This window comes from Candida albicans, chromosome 2 (genome assembly GCF_000182965.3).
Source record: "Candida albicans SC5314 chromosome 2, complete sequence".
Taxonomy (NCBI): domain Eukaryota; kingdom Fungi; phylum Ascomycota; class Pichiomycetes; order Serinales; family Debaryomycetaceae; genus Candida; species Candida albicans.
Genome location: NC_032090.1, coordinates 131,012 through 153,637, shown reverse-complemented (window position 1 = coordinate 153,637; position 22,626 = coordinate 131,012). Strand labels below are relative to the sequence as shown.

Here is a 22,626-nt window from a genome sequence, read left to right as displayed (position 1 = left end):
ATTATTAGTATTACTGGAAGAATCTAATTCTTATATATGGATATTTATTAAAAGATAATACAAAATAGCAAGATATATAAATAAAAACTATTATAGGGGATAAGAGAACCAAATCCAGATTCAAACTGATCTTCGCCTTGTGCATCAACATTGAATTTGATTTTGGATTGATTATAGGTGGTTGAATTACCCTTTGCCTTTCGAATCACTTTAGTTAAACCCTCCAAGTTTTTACCACTCAGAATATAATTGAGCTCCAATTTATCTTCGGAAGAGACAATAAGATTTTCATTATCAACTGGTGCATCGTCTGTGAATATCCAAAATTTTTTGCGTCCTTCATCTTCATCTTCTGAATCGGAATCACATGAATCACTTGCTATAGCTTTATCAAAATATAACCCAGCACTGATCTGCCAACCTTCTCTATCACCCTCCCATTTTTCGAACTCTTGAGCAGAAGCAAAATCTGTGGTATTTTCATTCCCAGGAGTGCCTGTTGATGTAGTCTTTTTCTTCTTTTTGCTTTTTCTCAAAACTTGTTCATTATCCGAATCAGAAACGTCTCTTTTCTGGTAAATATAACTTAAAGAAGATCTTACTCCTTGGTTGAAAAATTGTATATCATTTGGCTCAACGTGTCGTTTGAGTAATAAATCTCTGTTGTCTATTGAAACTGGTAATGTAACTGGTAACAAAATTGTAAACCATAAAACTATGGAAGTGGTGGAGAACATTCTTATGATATTTTGCTCTGCCGTCACTTAGATTTAGTGATTGTATTTCTATCTTATGGTATATGTCCTCACTATTTTTTTTTTTCTTTCAGAATCGTATTTCTGTAAAATCTAATAATGATTAGTACTTGCTTAGAACTTTGATGATATGGGAAATCTTTGGTTAGAATTAGATTTTCCGATATGCTTACTATAGAAATGAATGTGTATTAAAAGTGTAAAAAAGAGTATGCAAATACGATGACAACAATATAAACTAATTGGAACGCTTTAAAATTTCCACAAGATTCAAATGTATCCTTCTGCACATTCTCAGAATGATAACCAAGCATCAAGTTTGTTATTTTGTTATGATTAACAAAATTACCTTCGGTATCAACGGATAATATTCTTGAGCTAGGAATGATGGAAATGTCTTTGGTCTCATTTAAGTCAATTGAAAAAGGTTTAAACCATTTTCGTTTACGACCACCCTCATCACTAGAATAATCCTCTTCTGAACAGTAATCACTCTCATACTTAACGTATGTCTTTTTTGTATCCGAAAATCGCTCTTTGTTCAAGTAGACACCGGCCCCAACATGCCATTTGGGACTTGTTGCTTTGCCTCCTTGCATAAGAAACGTGTTATTATCAAGATTTCGAGTGTCCATCAGTGCTAGCGAATCATCATTGTAATCTCTCTTTTTACGTTTATATTTAGTTAAGGTTTGATCCCAATTTGGAGTAGATAAGACAACCTGACTAAAAAATGTTAAATCTTGCAAATCTTGTTGATTATTGATATTAACTGGACGCGTGATAATGGAATCTGTGCTGTTGGGTTTGTTAATTGAAGGGATCGGTGCTATGACTAAATGAAAACTAAAAATACAAAACAAAAAGTATAGTTTTAACATTTAAAAAAGTTGATTAATAATTTTATTTGCTTGCTTGTTGAAAATTGTTTCATCCAATACAAAATATGTCAAAGTTAAAATCGAAATCAATTTAGAATCCAAGTTGTTGATCAAGATTAGGTCTAATTTTGCTTTCTTTTTTTTTTTGGTTGCGAAAAACAGCAAATTTTGCACTTGTAAACTTTACTTACTACACAAATACAAATATTAAGAATGAAACAAAATATGTAATGCAAAAAAACAAACCAATAACTTTATTTTGCACCTACTTAGCATTTTAATTTTAGCAGATCTGGAATTTAGTACATTAAAAGTAACGTGATTTCTCAGAAGATTATTTGTTATACAAGGTTGAATCTCGTAATCAAATCCAAAATACTTGTCATCACTATCATCGAGATTTCGTTTCTTCATGACATTATTGGGAGAGCTACTTCTGTATGTGTTGTAAAATTGCTCACTTACTCTTGTAACTAGTTTCTTAGAAGGAATAATTGAAATTCGTTTTGTTTCTGGTTCTCCTTGAGCAACATTCATTCCCAAGAACCATAATTTCCCCCCATCATCACTCGACCAATCGCTCTCACTACAGTCACTTGACCACCAATCGGAAAAACTATCTTCTTCACTTGAAAAGCTCCAATAATTCGGTCTTGCCCATTTTTGTGGTTGTGGGGGTGGCGCTGGACGTACATATTTTTTTCTTGGTCGGTACTTTTTTGGACGTCGTTGAGGAATCTCTTTAATCGGTACAAAACATTCTTCTTCCTCGTCCTTCCATTCCTTCAGTTTATCAGCAAACACACCTGTACTTACTGTCCAATGAGGAGCTTTTTTGTCTCCACGAAATCTTGACATTTGTTCAAAAATAGATGTGTTCACCAAATTTGAACTATTAAAGAATTGTTTGACAATTGGTAAAGTGAATGATGAATTGGAGGATTCTGTCTTCTTTGAATTTTTGGATTGAAGCAGTAGCTTTGGTGGATCTGCTGGACGTTGATATAGATTTTGCTCTTCCCATTTCGCAAACTCTGCAATCTGTTGGAGAAATGACAGGTCTTCTGCACTTTCAATTCTGGTATTATTAAATAATGAAACAGTGGGAATAACGTAAATGATTAACCAGATTACAAATCTTAGTGTATATTTAATAGTTGACATTGTGTATCTATCCAAACTGACAAAGCTATTTAATCTTTTCACAATTATAAATGCTTGAATCTTGTAGTTCCATAAAGCTTTTATTTTTTTGGCTTCCTAATTCTTTTTTTGTTATAGCGCTACCTCAAACACAAAAACATCTCAATTTTCATCTTGTGGGTAAACCAAACCATTTTCATGACGAATTTGATCCATTGTCTCCATTATTAATAAACTTTCATCATGAGGCATGGTATCGTTAGATAATTTTCCTTCAGTAATATCTTTAGCAACAGCATTTGCTTCATAGATGAATCCATTATAACCTGAGCCATCTTTATATTCAAAAATTTCATCGCCTTTAGCATTGAAAATTTTAAAATGCTTGGCTCGTGCAGGGTTATCACTGTACATCTCAACATGTCCCTGTGAACCTTCCAATCTCACATATGCTTTGGGTCCATCAATCAATTCTGATGCCGTCAAAACTGCATGTTTGCCATTTTGGTATTTCACTATTGCTGAATACAAATGATCAACTTGATCTTGGCTATCAATTGTTAAAAATGATTTAATTTGAAACGGTGAATGATTCTCACCTAAACTATCATCAAGCAAAACTCTTGAATAAGTAAGTGGATAGATTCCAATGTCCAATAACGATCCAGCAGCCAAGTCTTTATTTCTAATCCTGGAACTCAATGGAATATTTGAAATATCGCAATTGTAACTCAAATCTGCAAATAGTCTGTGTATTTCCCCAATGACTTTTTCATCATAGATTTTCTTTTTCAATTCAGTAATTGCTGGGAAGAATCTCGTCCACATGGCTTCCATGAAAAATTTCTTCTTTGACTTTGCGACATTCAATATTGATTCTAACTCAGCTTTGTTAACTGTAACAGGCTTTTCACAAAGAACATGTTTATTATTATTTAAACATGCAATGGATTGTTCTTTATGGAATGTATGTGGAGTTCCAATATACACCACATCTATATCCAGGTTTTTATAAAAATCTTCATAGGATTCAACAATCGGCGTGGTTTGAAAATTGTTCTCTAAAGTGATGTTATTCTTCTTTATAAAATCCAAGCCCTTGTCGTGGCTCGAACATCCAATAGACTTAACAATGTGATGAAATTGAGTATCTCTCTGGTTATTCAAAACCAAATCGTGTACAAATTGTGAAGAGATGTTTCCTGCTCCTAAAATACCCCAATTGAGAGTGATAACTGTCATGTTGATTGACTGGTTTTAGAAAAGTATCGGTTCCTGGTTTAAATTTAAAAAGGATTCACAAGTTTTTTTAAAAGAAGATTTGAAGATATTTTTCAAAAAAAAAAATGGAATACTTGTGGGGGTGATTTTTAAGCAAACAAAAACATAAATAGATATCCGGGTAAAAATTACCCAAATCCTTGAATGCAACCATGTTGCAAGATTAGAAGTATTCCCTTCTACTAGTGGATCTTACGGTCGACACAAACTACAGTATACTTACAACTACATCTTTTTAGTCGGTCAGTAATACAGAGGCTTTGCAACTAGGAAATACAGACTTTTAGAGTACTTCAATTAATTTGGAAATTCATACACTTATATCAATTCTACAACATTTTGAGAAACAAGATTCAAAGAATTGGGATTGTATATTTGGCTAAACAACTTACCAAAAAATCGTTATTGTAGTTTTCAAATTATAAATACTATAAAAAACTAGGCTATCATAGTAACGACTTTTATAAAAATATCTACTTTAGGAAAAAATTATCCCAGCTTCACCAAGGATTCAAATTTGTTCATAAACTTACACTTATATCATAACCCACTACATATTTGAAACAAAAGCAACGAATAGAAGTAAAACTGTTGGGTTAAAACTTGATATATAAGGGCACCAGTGATTGTATTTTAAAACTCTGTTTAACATCAGCATCAATATCACTTAATTTCTTCAATATCTCATCTTTATCCTCTTTAGTATAAAGGTAAGGAAGTGATTTTATAGTATTGCCGACTTGTGTATGCTCTTCCTCATTAATATTACTCTCATTAGCCAAAATTCCACTATTACCCAAAGATGCATTATTATTATTGTTATTGTTATTGTTCCCACTTAAAAATGAAGTAACATCAATCAAATTATCATTCAATTCATTCACTATGCCAGCCAATTCTTGTTGTCTTTGTTGCTGTTTAAGTATCTGCTCTTCCTGCAAATAATCTGATAAATATTGCTGGTTGTGCTGTTGTTGGTGTCTCAATAAAGATGAAGTTTCATTATAGTCATCGTCATTTGAATTGCCTATAAGACACGATAGACAGTTACCCATGGCGTTTGTTTTATATGTTATATGTTATGTTGATGGAATATACTAATTGTTTGATATTGTCCCAAAAGAGGAAACTAATTGAATATTATTATCAATTCTGTTATATTTTATTGTACACTCTTGCACGAAAAAGAAAACTGGAAGAGATTAAAGGTAGTGTACAGTTATCAATTTTTCAATCTCGAGATTGTCTCATTTCGGGATAGTTTCGGATGGTTAGAAATCAAGCGGAAAATACCGTGAAAGCAAAACTACGCTACCAAAGCCAGAATGCTAATTTTTTGCACGTCACTACATGTCGTAGAGTAGCAACAAATCTTCCCAATGATTGGTATTTGAGCTACTTTGCACGACATGTGTTCTCTTACACTTGAACTGTATGTCCAAGAATGGAAACATATGCCGGAAGGACGTGAAACATGAGTTTGGTATAAAAGGAATAAGAAATGTCAAATATTTTATATAGTTATATATTTTAATTATGGGAAATCAAGTGTTTATTCTGTTTAACAAGTTTCAACCGTAGATACACCAAATCACTTACCAAGTTGGCCAAGCACCAATTATGTCAGACATTACTGAACTAGTTTGTTAGCTCAACAGACCAACTACTTTAAATTGGTAATGCAATCTGTTCTTTATTTGAGTCGATTGCCACGACTCTACAACACTACAGATCCACAGTTTTTTCTTACAAATTCTTTAGACAATGCCGTTCTCTACCCAAGAATCATAAACAAAGCCTTCTTGAGACTATATTGCTTCAAGTATTAAACCCAAATCATGAGACTTGCAACCTACTACCATAGATTTCTATTAGAATAAATTATAGTGGTTACGCATGCCTTAACCACCACAGTACTTTAAAGAAAGACAAAAAGCCAAACCACAGTAAAACAAAAATTCTTTTTCTTTTTTCGGTTGATCTCAACCTCATCGACTGCTTATCAATGTTAGTAGTAGTTGCATATCTCTCGCCTTATCTGACATACCGAACTATTTTTTTATTTTTTGCTTCTACATGTGATTTGTAGTTTGACAGATACTTGCCATAAGTTATAAATACTATAAGATTCCTAAATTTTAAAGATTTCAGTTACATATCTTCTTTCTCTAGACTCATCTAACATGATTTTATTCCAATTACCCGTTGAATTAATCCAAAAAGTTTTCAGTAAACTATCAAACAACGAATTGCAACATTATTTCAACCTCCAGGAATTACTAGCAACAACCACTGATCAAATAACTGACAGTTCCTATTTACCTATTAGACTTATTGCCTTATCAGCTTACTTTTACAACAAATCAGTTATTATTTCAAATACTGTTGGCGAGCATTATAAACATATCCAAAAACACAATACTGATATCTATGTATCCTTAGATGATTTGCAATCGCTTTTCATTAATAATTTTATCATTAGACCAAAACAAATTTTTATCTACATTACTGATGATACTGATCAAAATTCTTGTGGTTGTCAACTAAACCTTTCACATATCAGTTTTATACACAAACTAACTCAATTTTTACCTATCATGATGACTCAATACTGTTATGGTTCCGGTACTAAAGTCAATCTTTCCGTAAGTTTATCCACTACTGATGGTTTAAAATCTTTATATGAATTATTGCATAACATTAAAGCGTTTCAAAAGTTATCGATCAAATATACAGCCAAGGGAACTTTAGACATAGCCAAAGACCAACTCCAAGATTTGAAGATTGATACCATGGAATTGCAATTCTTCAATCAATATAAGTTGATTGACAATTTACAAGCAAATAATAATCAGCTTTTAAGTATTAATCATTTGCAATTAAGTTACAACCTGATCAGCAATTTGTATTTTTTCCCATGCTATTCTAACTTGAAATCATTGAACTTATCTAACAACAACCTTGTTTGTATAAATAACGATAACTTCAATTGGGAAAAACTATATAATTTGGAAGTACTAGACTTGTCAAACAATAACATCATTGAAATAAATTTAACCAACAGAAGAGGTACTGGAAATTATAAATTGCGGTCATTAAATTTGTCAACCAACAATTTAAGAGCGTTGCCAAATTTTCAGCAGTGCAAATTCTTTGAAAATTTACAAGATCTAAACTTGTCAAGAAATGCAATAACACAGTTGTCAATTAAATCCTTCCCCAACTATTTGGAAACATTGTGGCTTAAAGGGAATTACTTGTCGCAGTTGATTGACGAACTTAATGGTGAAATCTTCCCCAAATTATTGCAATTTTTAGATTTAACTTATTGTAAGATTATATCGCTCGATAGTGATTATCAATACCAGGCCACTGTTATCGAAAAATTGATTCTGGTTGAAAAGCTAAACAATCTAAAAGTGCTCCAACTAGAATTCTAAATTATAGGATTATATATATATATACAAGATTTATTTTCTATCTAATTTCAACATTAAATTGCTCCACCAATTCATTTTCAACTTTATCATGAATTTCATTTATCTCTAAATTAGTCAAGTTTCTATCCATTGACTGGTAATTTATTCTAAAGCACAGTGATTTTCTTTGAGTCCTTGGATGAACAAATTCATCGACCAAACTTACACTCTCAGCTAAATCACCAGCGTGCAGCCTCACAATTTCCATGACTTCATTAGCATGTAAATCCCTATCCAACCAAAATGACACATCTCGTTTAATGCCTGGATACTTCAGATATGGAACAAATGTATTGATTTGTCCTTGTCTGAACTGATTATGAAATCTTTCATCTAAAGTCCAGAACAATCTGATATCAGGAATGTTGAATAATAACATGGCGATTCTATCTAACCCAATTCCAAATGCCCAACTTATTTTGTCTTCGCCAATCCCAGAATTCAATAACACTTGTTGCTGTACAATTCCACATCCACAACATTCCAACCATTCATTCTTCCACCAAACCTCAATTTCCCAAGAGGGCGAAGTCCATGGAAAATAAGCCTCAACCCATCGTACTTTCAAAGGTTCGTCAAGGTACGCCATAGTCAATCCTTGTTCTTTTGCAGACTGTCTTGCCTTTTCAAAAACTTGATAAACAATAAACTCAACAGTTTTCTTCAAATGTTCAGCAACAAGTCTAACTTCTTCTTCTTTCAAATGTTTTTGATTTGGATTGTTTTCGGTGACTGGGTTTTCTCTAAATTCATCTTCCACAATTATATCTGTCTTTGGGATCTCGTCAATGTCTTTGCGTATGTTCTCCAAAAGGTTAGGATCATTTCTATCCCACACCCTAGCACCCTCTAATTGATGGAACGCAGGATAATGGGTTCGATCAATCTCATCTTTTCGATAAACATCGGCAGAAATTAGGTACCCTGGTGTTTTACATTCAGTGAAACATTGTTGTTCATGAGCAGATGTGTGAGTTCTCAAAAGATGATCACGATTCAAATAATAGGTGTCTGATCTAGATCTTCCTGGATGATCTTCTGGGAATCCCAAACTATCAAAATTTTCGTATTTGGTAACTATAGGTGGGAAGTCTTCATACACAGTATATCCCATACCATTTACACTCGTCTTTATTAAATCGTGAAGAATTCCAATAGGGTGATTAGGGTTTTTGTAAAGCTTCCGTTTTGTTAACTCAAGAATATATGGAGGAACATTTGTCCAATTGTCACCTTTATATGTCTTCCCATTTGCCACTATATCTTTCACGGGAGTACTAGAATACAACCGAAACTGCTTCAATGTGCAGAAAACAGGTCTATAGGGCAATTTCAACATCTTTTGGTTGGAATTCTTGGTGATTATGGGTCAACTTTAGACAGTAGAAAAAAAAAAAAGAACTTTTACATTTTGGTTGGTTAGAAAAATGTGTTTACACACAGGAATCTCTTGATTATTGCACCAAAAAGTTATAACCATGACAGATTAGCACAATAAGTTTATTAATCAACTTTCTTAATCTATAATTATCTATAAAAACAAAAATATACCTAATACTACCAAGCATCTTCCTTATACCTACCATTGTCCTCTAAGCCGATAATGTACTTTTGAGCATCTCCCTCGTCCATTCCCGTGAATTTCTTTACTATTTCAACAAAAGTTATCTTTACTTCTCTAGGCATTTTCCCACTCGATCCACATACAAACACTTTTGCATTCTGTTCAATTAACAATTTTCCAATTAGTTCTGAATGGGCAAACAACGCATCTTGAACGTACCTATATTTGGAATTCGAGTCTCTTGAATAAGCACTGACTAAATGTAGATTTTGATTTTCATTTCCATGCCAAAACGATTCGATTAAATTATCCTTCTCTTTGAAGCGGCATCCAAAAAATAAATAAAGCTCTTGCTTAGAGTTGTTTTGTATCACTTCATCAATCAAAGACTTCATGGGTGCTATACCAGTACCTGGAGCCACCATAATGATAGGGCTATTATCGTCTTTATACTTGAAACTGGATCTTTGTATCGAGAATAGGAATTGATCTCCCGGTTTCAAATTCTTAAGCCACCTAGTACACACCCCACGTCTTATTTTTCTTATGATTGTTTTGTATTCAACAATTGCCACAACCAATTCAACTTCTTTGGATGATGGACATGATGCAATCAGAAACATTCTTGGTCTAATCAAAGGAAACAAATCTAGAATATACGAAACCGGTATAGTTAAATTATTTTCGAATTCTAGTAAAGTTTCCAATATCAGCCTTCTTGGTCTATTTGCGTAATCATACAACTCTTCTGGTTCATCTAAGCTGCCAAACTCCTTTAATTTTTCTTGTTCTCTTTCTCCATCTTCAGTCGATGGGTCAACAAAATGCCATAATAAAGCGAAAAAGCTTCGTCTGGGAATAGACATTATATCTAGATGGTACTTGAATAGCGTTCTCAATGTTAAGATGTCAGCAAACCCGCCCTCTAAATGTGGAAAATTTTTCAAATTTAATGGTTTATCTGCGATTTTAAGCCATTGGGGCTGCAGTTGTAATAACGCGTCAACATCCTCATCGAAGTTACATGGAAACAATGAAACAGTATCTCCTGGTAGATAGTTCAACCCATTGCTGGAAAACTTAAAATCTCGAACGTCTTGGAAATGGTTAGAACTTGTGAGTCGGTTGTTTTCTAATACAGTGCCTAATTTGAGCCCATCTTTTCCAAGTCGTGACACAATGGGATTGTCAATAACCTCTTTTGGATCTATTGTCGTGTCACTTTTTGAAACAGAAATTCTATATTCAGGCATTGGAACAGCCTCAGAACTAATTTTACTGGCACTTGGAAATTTGTTTAATAATGCTGCAATAAGTTCAGCCTCCCATTCAATATAGTATCCATCAACACCTTCAGGTGAAATCTCGTCAGCCTCACACCGAGGAGATAAAAGCTGACACCCTAGTTGCATTAATCTAGTGTGAATTTTTTTTATAGCATAATTATATTTAACATACGACGAGTCTCCCACACCAAATGTTGTTAATTGCAAATGCTGGAATAAATCCAGAGGTAATTTTTTCTTCAAGATAAATTTCATAAACTTCTTCCCATTTCTAGGGATTTCTCCTTGTCCTGTTGTAGAACATATTATAATTAAATACGAAGTGTGTGTTACTAATCGCTTCAAAGGATAATCGTCTAGTGATGCAAGGTTGATTGGTTTCAAATTGTAAGATCTTAATCTTTGTTTCAAGTACTTGGCATATTCTTCTGCATTACCAGTTTCAGATCCGTATAATATAGTTATTTCACCTGTCATAACTAGAAAAATTTTCTTTTCCCTCCTGCCCTTGTTTTTTTTTTTTTTTTCACCAGTATTGCAGGTTTACTTCTATTAAAGTCTTGTTGAAATGGTGGACTTATCCGTTTCCTTATCTGATGAAGTAAAATCAGACTGTACTGGTTTTGGGTGAGAGTTTTTTTTTTCGTTTTCCCACAATCTTCAATTCTACTAGACAAAGGAAAAATTTTCAACAGAAAAAATAAAACCAAAACAAACAAATTGGTGACAACTATCATTTACAACCCACCAACTGTCAATCCATCATTACTACGTGGGGTTTATATTGCGATACTACAACAAACACTTTTGTTCTCAATTTTGTTCCCTTTTTTTTATTTGTTTTTGTAATATTAAGTAAAGCCAATTATGCCACCAAAGAGAAAGTTAAGTCAATCTTCAGCTGAGTCCTCGCCAGTGAAAAAATCCACTGAAGAGTCTCAAAATGTAGCTGTCACACATTCACCACAAGAATACCTAGACTTTTTCACATCAACTTTGGATATGGTGTTTAATTTGAGAGATGGCGATGAAGAATTGGCACCTCCATTTATCAAGCTACCATCTAAGAAATTCTACCCGGATTACTACCATCTCATAAAGCAACCTATATCATTAAATGAAATAGGAAAGCGAATTAAAACTAGATATTCTGGTACTTCATCGAGAGAGTTTCTTAATGACTTTGAATTGTTGTTAGAAAATGCGAGCACCTATAATTCTCCGGATTCTTGGATTGTTGAAAGTGCTAGAAAAATTGTAAATTTTGTTGAGGGTCAAGTTGAGGAATTTGAGAGCACTTCTTCAACCAATTTATCAACAAATAAAGCAGCCGATGACACCAAGAAACCAAGGATAAAATTAAAGCTCAAACTGATAAAAAAACAAACAGAGACAGAAACGGGGCCAGAGTTTGGGTCATTAGTAAAAGTTAGAAAAGAAGAACCATTAATCACCTTTGGCAGGTTGGCAGAATTTTGTATAAATATATTGAATGATGTCATAAATCATAAGTTCCCAAATCAGGGAGTTTTGAGTGGCCCCTTTTTGGAAGAAGTCGATACGGGGGTTTACACCGATTATTTGGACTATGTTACCAAACCAATGTCTTTCAACACTATTTTATCGAATTTGGAGAAGAAAAAACTATTGAGTCCTAAATTTCCATTATTAGACAACTTGAAAAAGTTTCATGACACCACTACATTGATTTTCTCCAACGCAAAGGCTTACAACAATGAGGATTCACAAATTTATCAAGATGCGGTTATTTTGGAAGAGTATTTTAATGAACAATATAACAAATTAAAATCCAGAATCGAACTGGAAGCAGATAAATTGCATCCATCGACACCAAAACTAAAGCTTAACCTTGGTAGAATTGGTCCCTCTGTAGCAGAACCTCAATTGAAGAAAAAGAGAAAGAGATCCATCAAGCAAGAATTCCCAGAAGAACAAATTCACGAAGAAGAAGAAGACATCGACATAACTCAATCAGAACCCACCAATGCGGATACACAAGATATTGATGAGCCAGCTGATTCTAAAGAGCTCGACACATCTAAATCACGGGAAGTCGTTACTGAGCGAAACGCCCCTAATACCATGGGTAAGACTTTGCCGTTACTCCCTGAACAGAATTCAATAATTCAAGAATCAGTGATATTTTCATCACCGGCTGTGTCAACTAATATTACCAAGTTTGTCCAACAAAAATCATCACAACCAGCAACAATTTTGTCTAGGGACCAAGAAATCAAAAAATCATTATTTCCAACTCAACCTGGAAACCCAATTGCTACCCTTTTTTCCTATAAAGTTCCAGCAAATGGGTACACTGACCAAGCCCATACCATCGCTTTACCAAACGGAGCCCTGCCCTTTGTATCATTTAAAGTGTCACTACACAATTTGTTGTACCAACTCAAAGAGCCAGAATTGATTGACGATCATGGAATTTTAAGTCATCTTGGTAATGACGATTTCCAATGTAAACTATCTGTTAATGAGGAAGAAGTTTCTAATGTTGCTGATTGTTTCAAGGAAGAAAAGGGGGAAGATGTTGTTTTAGGGGTGCAATATGATGTCAAATTGAGTTACGGATTGAATGTTTTGTCTTTTAATTGTAAGGTTGCTCCTGCTTTAAGTAAGAAAATCAAAAACACCTTCATTGAAGAAGAGGAAGTAGCAGGGAGACACACAAGGCATCAATTGCAACAAATGCAAAAAACATGGGATGTTGAAACAATAACTTTTTATGTTGTCTGTACCTCAGGATGAGCGTTGAGCTTTAAGACTGATTAAATATTATACACATATATATACAACAAAAGAAAAATCTATGTACTATTACTTTAAATTACTATTTACCAATACAAAAGCTTGAAAATACCACGTCCAAGATCTCTTCTAAGTCGATCGATTGTCCAGTAATCTTCCCTATTCCATCAACCGATTGGCGGAGACAGTCTGTTGCTACAAGAACATCCTCAGCGTCAGCCCAATGATAAAACTCTTTGAATCCGAATAAAATATCATTTTCCAAAATATCCTGTACTCGAGAAGAAACAATAATAGGATTAGAAGTTTCTGACTGAGATAAGTCTTTGAATTTTTCAATTAATAGTTTTTGAAGATTGTCAATTCCTGATCCAGTTGAGCATGAAACTACATGAAAATAGTTCTTGGGTAAGTCAAGCAATCGAGAGTAGTTTGAAATCATTTCTTCAGATCTGCTTGCAAACAAGTCTTGCTTATTCAATACAATTAGCATTTGTTTATTTGCCTTAACTAAAGTTTTTAGATGTTCTTTCAATTCCAAGGGTTCCTTTTCCACTGACATGGGATCTAGTACTACAATCACAAAATCTGCCAACATTGACCTCTGTTTAGCTCTTTTAATTCCTTCCTGTTCAATAGAGTCAGCTTCTTCAAATGATCGGATCCCTGCAGTGTCACCTACAACTACTTTATATCCTCCGATCTCTAATGGTATATCAAGAATATCTCTCGTAGTCCCTGCAATCTCACTAACAATAGCAGCATCTTTGTTTGCCAATATGTTCAATATAGACGACTTCCCAGCATTTGGTGGTCCCAATAATGCCAACTGAATACCATTCAACAAAATTTGCAGTGACTTTACTTTTGACAAATAAGCTTTAATTTCCAGTTCAATTTTTGCAATATTCTCTTTCACATCTCGTATCATTCGATCAGTTTCTTCGATATCATGATCCTCACCGAAATCAATAATCATTGTCAAATTAGCCATTTGATTAATAATTTCATTTCTCCACTTCATAAATTCTATTTTGGTCTGTCCTGACAGTGATGCTAAACTCGCCAATCTTTGCAGTTCGGTTTCAGCATTAATCATGTCATTTATCCCTTCTAATTCAGTTAAATCTAGTCGGCCATTGTAAAATGCTTGTTTAGAAAACTCTCCTCGATCTGCTTGTCTAATAATTACTCCATTATTGGGGTCATGTAGTTTTTTAATCGATTGTAACACAGATTTGATAATTGCAACACCACCATGTAAATGCAATTCCAATAAATCTTCTCCAGTGTATGTTTTCGGACCAGGTAGAAATAATGTTAAAGCTTCATCTAGAAAAACCGACTTCTTATTGGAATGGGGTTCAGGGGAGTATAATTTACGGACACTGGCAATTCTATTCTTAGGTGGTTTAGTCGAGTTGGTTAACTTGTGGTAGATGTACTTTGATTGAGGACCAGAAATTCTAACAACTGCGATTGCAGATTTGCCAAATTTGGTAGATAGCGCAAATACAGTTGGTTTTAATGGATTGTCAGTCGACAAGGATCGTTTACCAACATGTAGAAGTTGACGGAACATTAGACTTTCAAGGTAACCGACGATAATGATCTTCTCAGGATAGGAAAAAAAAAAAATTGAAGAAACAAAATTCCAAATCCAAAATCTCATCAGAACTGTTCATTGAGAAATAGTGCCTTTCACAAATAGATCGTTCACTTATTTCAGCAATGCTATCGAAAATTAAATTATTGGGGTCACGTAAATGTTTCTCAACCTGGTCTATTTTGGCTCACGAAAATCCATTAGGAATACCGAGATTGGCTGGTAAACCAAATTCAATTCCAAAAGCATCAAAGGGTTTACCAATACGACAGAAAATTCCTAACGTGTCGAACATAATATTGATTTCATCAGCAAAGGGAGGGGTTGGAAAATCCACTGTATCTGTAAACACCGCATTGGCATTGAACAGTCTAGGCAAAAAAGTTGGAATATTAGATGCAGATATTTTTGGTCCTTCAATACCCAAGCTAATGAACCTAAAGGGTGAACCACGATTATCGAGTCTGGGTAAATTACTTCCGTTATCCAATTATGGTGTACAAACTATGTCTATGGGGTATTTAATAGATGAGAAGCAAGCGATCACATGGAGAGGCTTAATGGTTATGAAGGCATTACAGCAATTGCTTTTCGAGGTTGAGTGGTCGCCTATTGACTATCTTGTTGTAGACATGCCTCCTGGTACAGGCGACACACAATTATCCATTGGTCAATTGTTGCAAATAACGGGGGCAATAATTGTCAGCACACCTCAAGACATTGCTTTAATTGACGCAGTGAAAGGTATTACAATGTTTAATAAAATCAATATTCCTCTTATAGGCATGGTTCAAAACATGAGTCATTTTATTTGTCCTAACTGCAAACATGAGTCACACATATTCAAAAACAAAGGTGCTGAAAGAGTGGCATTGGAAAACAATTTGAAAGTGTTAAGCTCTATACCTTTGAATGAAGAAATATGCGTTCAAAGTGACGTTGGAAAACCAATAGTTATATCTGACCCCAATTCAGAAATAGCCAAGCCATATTTTGACATAGCAAAAGCCATTGTTGATTTTAAATAGGTATATCCAAATATTTACAATAACTGTCAGAATAACAATAAAAAAAAATATAAAACAAACAAAATTGGATCTCAAGAAATATGTAAACGTCAAATTTTTTTTTGTTATTCTTTGCAATCAGGTTGCGGATAGGAAACCATTTTCTAGCTATAATTTCTATGTTTCTATCAATGGGGAAAGTCTAATTTATCATTATTACACAATGCATTTTACAAGTAGCCTACTAGCCACCTTGATATGGTTTACATTACCGGTTCAAAGTTTGAATACTGAATCTAGGACAACTTCAAATAACACAATATCAATACTTACAAACCATTTTCAAATACTAAAGGATTTGCTACCATATAGCAAAACTTCTAAACCGCAAATCAAGGAATCCAGACCGTTGATTAAAGTTCTGAGAGATGGAGTGCCAATAAATTTCCACAGGGCTCCGGCTATAATAATGAAATCGAACAAAACAGACGATTTAGTCAGGAATAGCAATAAAACAATGGTGCTAACTGAAATAAAAACGATTACTGAATTTGCAACTACCACTGTTTCCCCTACACAAGAATTTCAAGCACTACAGATAAACCTTAACACGTTATCAATAGAGACTTCAACACCAACATTCCAATCCCATGACTTTCCACCGATTACCATTGAAGACACACCCAAAACACTAGAACCAGAAGAATCGTCAGATGCTTTGCAGAGGGATGCATTTGATCAAATTAAGAAACTAGAAAAATTGGTATTGGATTTGAGACTTGAAATGAAAGAGCAACAAAAGAGTTTCAACGATCAATTAGTGGATATATATACCGCAAGAAGTATTGTTCCAATTTATACTACACATATCGTCACTTCGGCGATTCCATCGTATGTACCAAAAGAAGAAGTAATGGTTTCACATGATAGTGCACCAATTGTAAGTCGTCCTAGAACAGATATTCCAGTATCTCAACGAATTGATACTATCTCAAAACATAAAATGAATGGAAAAAATATATTGAACAACAATCCTCCGCCCAATTCAGTTTTAATAGTTCCTCAGTTTCAGTTCCATGAAAGAATGGCCACCAAAACCGAAGTAGCTTATATGAAACCAAAAATTGTCTGGACCAACTTTCCAACCACTACTGCAACGTCAATGTTTGACAATTTTATTTTAAAAAATCTTGTTGACGAAACGGATTCTGAAATTGATAGTGGTGAAACTGAATTGTCTGACGATTATTATTACTATTATAGTTACGAAGATGATGGTAAAGAAGACGATAGTGATGAGATTACGGCTCAAATACTATTATCCAATTCAGAATTAGGCACGAAGACGCCAAATTTTGAGGATCCTTTTGAACAAATCAATATTGAAGACAATAAAGTAATATCTGTTAATACACCAAAGACAAAGAAACCTACTACAACAGTATTTGGCACTTCTACTAGTGCATTATCAACTTTTGAAAGTACAATATTTGAAATTCCCAAATTCTTTTATGGTAGCAGAAGAAAACAACCGAGCTCATTCAAAAATAAGAACAGTACAATCAAATTTGATGTGTTTGATTGGATATTTGAAAGTGGTACTACCAATGAGAAAGTACATGGATTAGTGTTGGTGTCTAGTGGTGTTCTACTAGGAACTTGTCTATTGTTCATTTTGTAGAAGTCAATCCATTTAGTAATTGATGAAGCCAACACTCAGCGAGTTTACTTGTTTATTTTATAGTGTAGGTCAATATATATAAATGTAATATTTTGGTTGCAAAACTCTTGATGGGGGGAGATTATTGGTTAAAAATTGCATGTGATTTTCTGTTTAATTTGTTGAGTGAGGCTTTTTCCTAATGTGATTTATTATTATTGGTGTCGTCACCAAACAGTAAAAAAAAAAAAAAATGTCGTTAAACCATATTAATAAAATTATTATTTAGAATCGCATCAAGAAGCAAAAAAAAAAATCTATTTCTTTCTGTTTTACAATGTTTTGATTTTGAACCTTCTTTTTCTTTTTTTTTACTTTCCCTCCAGATTGTTTATTTATTCTCATCTTAACTTTTTTTATTTGATTCTTTGTTTTTAACTTCCTTGACAAGTTGTTTTCACTTTTATTATCAACCGATTACAAAGTTTATACATATTTTTCTTTCTTTCTTTCTTCCATTTTTTTTTACAATAGAGAGAACGAAAACGAAATAACGAAATACCCGATGTCCTCCGTACCATCCTCACCAATTAGAAATGACAGCTCATTTATGGTTGCTGAAGGTCAAGAAGCAAGATTAAGAAAAGAGATTAAAAAGACCATTTTAGACTTTGATAGCAACCAATCATACATTGAAGAGGAGGATAGAACATACATTTACAATAATTCGAGTATACTAGACGATGACGATGAGTTGGAAGATGCCGAAGCAGAAGACGATGAAGATAGTTACGAATTAGATGATACTGAAATTGAAATCGAAGAAGATGATTCGAGTATTGTTTTAGAAAAAGTTGCCAATTCAACCACTGATTTTAGTAAAGACTCCAATTCATCAGCCACAGAAAAACCTTCTTTGACTTTCTATCAATTTTTTAAGAAACACGAAATTCCAAGAAAACTTTTCCATTCATCAATTGGTGTATTAACATTGTGGCTATATACTATTGGTGTCACTGTCCCTCAATTATTTATACCATTAGGAAGCGTGTTTACTGTTCTTTTAGTCAATGATTTGGTTAGATTGAACAATCCTGTTTTGAATGAAAAAATTTGTAGCGTCATGTCATTTGTAATTAGAGACAACGAATACAATTCATATAACGGGACACTTTTTTATTTGGTGGGTGTTTTGATTGTGCTTTATGCTTATCCAAAAGACATTTCTGTTTTGAGCATTTTATTATTGAGTTGGGCAGACACTGCAGCTTCCACTTTTGGTAGAGCATTCGGTAAATATACTCCACAGATTGCCAGCGGTAAATCCTTAGCAGGCTGTCTTGCTAGTTGTGTAACCGGAGTTTTGACTGCCTATTTGTGGTATGGCTATTTCATTCCTCAATATAACTATTGGAACCAACCAGGTGAAATCTACTGGAATGCCTCATCAAACAAGTTGAGTTTACCAATTTATTCTTTGTTGATTGGGGTGATAACTAGTATTTCTGAAGTAATTGATTTAGCTGGTATTGATGATAACTTTACAATCCCAGTTTTGAGTGGAACCTGTATTTATTGGTTGGTTAGATTGACGCAACAATAAACAGAAGGCCAGACCATGTCTCAATTTCCATTATCTTCCCCTTTCCATCATTCTACATTTATACCCGCTAATGTGATTTAATTATTACCACTTTCCAATTTTGATTTAATCCTTCTTTGCTTTAATGCTTTTTCGAATACCTTAATTATTTAATTATAGATTATATACGTTCCTGTTTTATTTTATTTTGTTTTAATACTTCGTGTATTGCGTATGATCTACTAGTTTCTCTACTCGTTAGCAAACAAGGCAGCGTATCCTTGACCTGTGGATGTGCACATTGAGATGACACCCAACTCTTTATTCTGATCTTTTAATCCATTAAGCAACGTTGCCGTAACTCTTGCGCCAGTGGCTCCTAATGGATGTCCCAAGGCTATAGCTCCACCATATGGATTGACTTTATCATAATCAAGACCCAATTTTTCAATACAATAAATCAGTTGGGATGCAAATGCCTCGTTCAATTCAAAAATATCAATGTCTTTCGTGTCAACATTTAATCTCGACAACAATTGAGGAATAGCAGCCGATGGACCAATTCCCATAAGTCCCGAAGGAACACCAGCTACTGACGAACCAATAAATCTAGCTATTGGCTTTACTCCCGATTTCTCAGCATTTTGACGAGTAGTTAAAATCACAGCAGACCCTCCATCTGAAATTTGCGAGGAATTACCAGCAGTAGTAGTCCCATCATCCTTGAACACAGGTTTTAAGCCACCCAACTTTTCAATTGTTGAACTTCCCCTTATACCATCATCTTTGGTTATTGAAACGTGTTGGTTGTTTTCATCCGTTGTTTGAATAGGAATGATTTCTTTTGCAAAATGACCCAGTTTTGTAGCCTTGTCTGCTTTCAAATGAGAATTAAGGGCAAACTCATCTTGTTGTTTACGAGAAATTCCATATTTAGTGGCAACATTTTCACTGGTTATCCCCATTGGCATCAAGACGTTTTTAGCTTCATCGGATGCATCAGCTAAAAATGATTCAGAAATTCTTGTGGGAATCCCACGATGAGGAAAATAATCATGAGTCATACTTTCTACTCCAGCAGCAATAGCAAATTGATTCTCCCCACTACGCAAACTACCTGCTTGATAAGTAATCGCTTGAGCAGAACTAGCACATTGACGATTGACCGTATTAACCGTGGTCTTAATTGGGAATCCAATCTTTTTAATGGCCAAGGCACTAGCTTTCTGTCCCCCTAAAGTTTGCAAGACCGTACCGACTAACACATCATCAATCAAGTTTAAATCAACTTGTGAATCTGATACAGTACCCTTAACCACTTGATATAATATTTCCTCAGGAAATAATCTACTCAACCCACCTTTAATTGACTTGGTGATTGGAGTTCTCTTTGCTGCAATAACAACAATATCATTAGCTGATTTCTTGAACATGTTTTGGATATGAAAAAAAGAACAAGCGTCTTTAATGATTGCAATTTACTAATTTATTTCATTTTTTTAGGAATTTGAATCACATTTTATAACCAAGGAAATAGAGGAAAAGGAACTTGTTGTTGGTGGGGTGGAACCTGTTGTATGTGGGGGGAACGAAAAAGAGAGGACTTTTTCATGATGTGTTTCCGCACAATTATTCCGGAAATAGTAAAAAATGGAAGTATGTATATGTATATCCGGTACACACGATTCAAAATACAAATCTAAGTTTATTAATAAAAGCTGTTGTAAACTAACAAAGAGTAAAAATCTCAATATATCCCCGTCTTTGGTGTATTGCTTGAGATCATTATCTAAACGATCTAGTCAATACTCGTTTCCAAGCTTTTATTCCACTTGATTTCTAATCCTGATAAACTCGTTGTAGTCTAAACGGTTCTTCAATCCATCATATCTGGTTAGCTCCAACCAACCCTCGTTCAAACCTTTTTCGTAAAACTGAGATACATTCTTCTGACTTACTGGATAATCAGCTTTCTTCAAAAGATAGTGCAAAGTAGTCAATTTATCCCAATTTTCCTCCTCGGCCACACTTGGCAAAAACGTGCCGGAATAATGTTCATTGTTTAATTGAAACGAGATTTTCAATCCATTGACACCAATTTCCCAATCTAGTGGGTTATCGATAGTAACGAAATTATCTAACAATGTAACAGAAACCTCCAAAGATTCAACTTCAGAAGTGCTAATTGGGAAGAATCTGGGATCTTGCAATGCAGCATGTAAGGCATATCTAGAAACTCCCGATTCAATTGGTAAGGGTGAAAATGTACCAATACAACCACGTAATTGATGATTTTTATTCCATGTTATAAATAGTGGTGCTCGTGATGGCAATGCGGTGAATGATTCGTGTAAAGTTTCAAAATACTTGGATAAGGGGATTTTATTGGATTCAAGATTCAATTTGAAGAGTAAAGATTCAAATGCGTAACAAGATAAAGCTTTAGACATTGGGGTTATGAAGATTATAAGTATTTGTTTGAAATAGAATTGTTAATTCAAGGGGTATAAAAGAAAATGTGTAGCGTGGTGTAGTGTAGTGCAATTGAGATCAGTTTTTTTTTTAGTTGTCTGTTTCTTGCCGCCCTTTATCTTTTATTTGACACAATATGATTGAAATTCCGAAATTTGACCTTGAGCAAACGGAAATAAAATGTGTCTCTGACTTCATTGTATTTGAGAAACACTCTATCAAAATAAGTTTTAATTATACTACTGAGTTTAGTTTAGTGATCAATGTTTTCAGTCATTTTAATACTCAAGTCGTGGGAAGTGTTTATGGAGAAATGAAAGAATAGTATTGTTTTATATTTGGTTTCAGTTACTTGGAGGATACTACTTTCGGAGAATATGTACTTTGAGTTAATTCCGTCGACGGCGTTAACTTGTCTATGGTCCGCACACGAACACAGCAATGTTTCAGGAATAAGTTGACTGCAAAACCATGTAAGTCACGCCGTTAACTCTCGTCTCTCCCCACTCTTCTTCTTCTTTCCTTTCTTTTTCACATACTTACAAACTGGTATAAATAGAGCAATAAAATCTCAATTTTTTGAATCAATTGTTGTTGTCTTTTTCTTCCCTCTTTCATTATTTTTTTTTTTTGAATCAAAGAACTATTACAACTACACTTCAATTTTAAAATGTATTATCGTGGATTTTATCGAGGTGCTCCATTTTGTCGATTTGGATTTGGCAGTTTATTCTTATTAGGTGGCGCCTTTATTTTAGGTTCTATTGTTTCAGGAAATCGCCCACCCTGGTCTAGAAGATTCCATCACTGGGGATGTCAATGTCCAGACTGTGTTAGAAGAACATTCGAATTTAGAAATCATCATCATATGGGTTGCCAATGTCCAGAATGCTCCTTAAGATTAAAACATGGTAACTATCATGAAACCAATGATTACCCACAGGAAATTGACAACCGTTTTGACAGATATGGCAATGACCACAATCAGCCTAGAAATCAATCTTCTTCAAATAGTGGAAATAATGGACCCATGTGATCAAGAGTAAGTTTAAATCATGTAAATAGTGTTTCAGACAAGTGCTTGTGTAAATAGAATTTGGCTTTTCATGTATATAGATACATCACAAGAAAT

General features: G+C 34.1%; 16 protein-coding genes across 16 annotated transcripts; 6 read left to right on the top strand and 10 right to left on the bottom strand. All coding sequences in view use genetic code 12, as the record gives it.

The window, feature by feature from the left end:
- Window positions 1-47: 47 nt before the first annotated feature.
- PGA19 (Pga19p) lies at window positions 48-737 on the bottom strand (the record flags this gene model as incomplete). The annotated part of the gene is made up of 1 exon (XM_714389.2): window positions 48-737. One exon carries the CDS (start codon window positions 735-737, stop codon window positions 48-50), a length of 690 nt encoding a protein of 229 aa, XP_719482.2.
- A 209-nt stretch (window positions 738-946) lies between these two features.
- On the bottom strand, window positions 947-1,636 carry CAALFM_C200900WA (uncharacterized protein; the record flags this gene model as incomplete). The annotated part of the gene is made up of 1 exon (XM_714390.1): window positions 947-1,636. The coding sequence occupies one exon, from the start codon at window positions 1,634-1,636 to the stop codon at window positions 947-949; it is 690 nt and encodes a 229-aa protein (XP_719483.1).
- A 207-nt stretch (window positions 1,637-1,843) lies between these two features.
- CAALFM_C200890WA (uncharacterized protein) lies at window positions 1,844-2,800 on the bottom strand (the record flags this gene model as incomplete). Its single annotated transcript, XM_714391.2, has 1 exon — window positions 1,844-2,800. One exon carries the CDS (start codon window positions 2,798-2,800, stop codon window positions 1,844-1,846), a length of 957 nt encoding a protein of 318 aa, XP_719484.2.
- Window positions 2,801-2,941: 141 nt separating this feature from the next.
- CAALFM_C200880WA (uncharacterized protein) lies at window positions 2,942-4,021 on the bottom strand (the record flags this gene model as incomplete). Its single annotated transcript, XM_714392.2, has 1 exon — window positions 2,942-4,021. One exon carries the CDS (start codon window positions 4,019-4,021, stop codon window positions 2,942-2,944), a length of 1,080 nt encoding a protein of 359 aa, XP_719485.1.
- A 635-nt stretch (window positions 4,022-4,656) lies between these two features.
- CAALFM_C200870WA (uncharacterized protein) lies at window positions 4,657-5,115 on the bottom strand (the record flags this gene model as incomplete). The annotated part of the gene is made up of 1 exon (XM_714393.1): window positions 4,657-5,115. The coding sequence occupies one exon, from the start codon at window positions 5,113-5,115 to the stop codon at window positions 4,657-4,659; it is 459 nt and encodes a 152-aa protein (XP_719486.1).
- Window positions 5,116-6,243: 1,128 nt separating this feature from the next.
- Window positions 6,244-7,500, top strand: CAALFM_C200860CA (uncharacterized protein; the record flags this gene model as incomplete). Its single annotated transcript, XM_714394.1, has 1 exon — window positions 6,244-7,500. One exon carries the CDS (start codon window positions 6,244-6,246, stop codon window positions 7,498-7,500), a length of 1,257 nt encoding a protein of 418 aa, XP_719487.1.
- Window positions 7,501-7,537: 37 nt separating this feature from the next.
- Window positions 7,538-8,878, bottom strand: MSF1 (phenylalanine--tRNA ligase; the record flags this gene model as incomplete). The annotated part of the gene is made up of 1 exon (XM_714395.1): window positions 7,538-8,878. One exon carries the CDS (start codon window positions 8,876-8,878, stop codon window positions 7,538-7,540), a length of 1,341 nt encoding a protein of 446 aa, XP_719488.1.
- A 218-nt stretch (window positions 8,879-9,096) lies between these two features.
- On the bottom strand, window positions 9,097-10,866 carry CAALFM_C200840WA (NAPDH-dependent diflavin reductase; the record flags this gene model as incomplete). The annotated part of the gene is made up of 1 exon (XM_714396.2): window positions 9,097-10,866. One exon carries the CDS (start codon window positions 10,864-10,866, stop codon window positions 9,097-9,099), a length of 1,770 nt encoding a protein of 589 aa, XP_719489.2.
- Window positions 10,867-11,256: 390 nt separating this feature from the next.
- Window positions 11,257-13,167, top strand: CAALFM_C200830CA (uncharacterized protein; the record flags this gene model as incomplete). The annotated part of the gene is made up of 1 exon (XM_714397.2): window positions 11,257-13,167. The coding sequence occupies one exon, from the start codon at window positions 11,257-11,259 to the stop codon at window positions 13,165-13,167; it is 1,911 nt and encodes a 636-aa protein (XP_719490.2).
- An 82-nt stretch (window positions 13,168-13,249) lies between these two features.
- Window positions 13,250-14,749, bottom strand: CAALFM_C200820WA (uncharacterized protein; the record flags this gene model as incomplete). Its single annotated transcript, XM_714398.2, has 1 exon — window positions 13,250-14,749. One exon carries the CDS (start codon window positions 14,747-14,749, stop codon window positions 13,250-13,252), a length of 1,500 nt encoding a protein of 499 aa, XP_719491.2.
- Window positions 14,750-14,898: 149 nt separating this feature from the next.
- On the top strand, window positions 14,899-15,801 carry CAALFM_C200810CA (uncharacterized protein; the record flags this gene model as incomplete). The annotated part of the gene is made up of 1 exon (XM_714399.1): window positions 14,899-15,801. The coding sequence occupies one exon, from the start codon at window positions 14,899-14,901 to the stop codon at window positions 15,799-15,801; it is 903 nt and encodes a 300-aa protein (XP_719492.1).
- A 202-nt stretch (window positions 15,802-16,003) lies between these two features.
- Window positions 16,004-17,461, top strand: PGA27 (Pga27p; the record flags this gene model as incomplete). The annotated part of the gene is made up of 1 exon (XM_714400.2): window positions 16,004-17,461. One exon carries the CDS (start codon window positions 16,004-16,006, stop codon window positions 17,459-17,461), a length of 1,458 nt encoding a protein of 485 aa, XP_719493.2.
- A 544-nt stretch (window positions 17,462-18,005) lies between these two features.
- On the top strand, window positions 18,006-19,043 carry CAALFM_C200790CA (diacylglycerol kinase; the record flags this gene model as incomplete). The annotated part of the gene is made up of 1 exon (XM_714401.1): window positions 18,006-19,043. One exon carries the CDS (start codon window positions 18,006-18,008, stop codon window positions 19,041-19,043), a length of 1,038 nt encoding a protein of 345 aa, XP_719494.1.
- A 230-nt stretch (window positions 19,044-19,273) lies between these two features.
- POT1-2 (Pot1-2p) lies at window positions 19,274-20,455 on the bottom strand (the record flags this gene model as incomplete). Its single annotated transcript, XM_714402.1, has 1 exon — window positions 19,274-20,455. One exon carries the CDS (start codon window positions 20,453-20,455, stop codon window positions 19,274-19,276), a length of 1,182 nt encoding a protein of 393 aa, XP_719495.1.
- Window positions 20,456-20,845: 390 nt separating this feature from the next.
- CAALFM_C200770WA (uncharacterized protein) lies at window positions 20,846-21,472 on the bottom strand (the record flags this gene model as incomplete). Its single annotated transcript, XM_714403.1, has 1 exon — window positions 20,846-21,472. The coding sequence occupies one exon, from the start codon at window positions 21,470-21,472 to the stop codon at window positions 20,846-20,848; it is 627 nt and encodes a 208-aa protein (XP_719496.1).
- Window positions 21,473-22,164: 692 nt separating this feature from the next.
- On the top strand, window positions 22,165-22,530 carry CAALFM_C200760CA (uncharacterized protein; the record flags this gene model as incomplete). Its single annotated transcript, XM_714404.1, has 1 exon — window positions 22,165-22,530. One exon carries the CDS (start codon window positions 22,165-22,167, stop codon window positions 22,528-22,530), a length of 366 nt encoding a protein of 121 aa, XP_719497.1.
- Window positions 22,531-22,626: the final 96 nt, after the last annotated feature.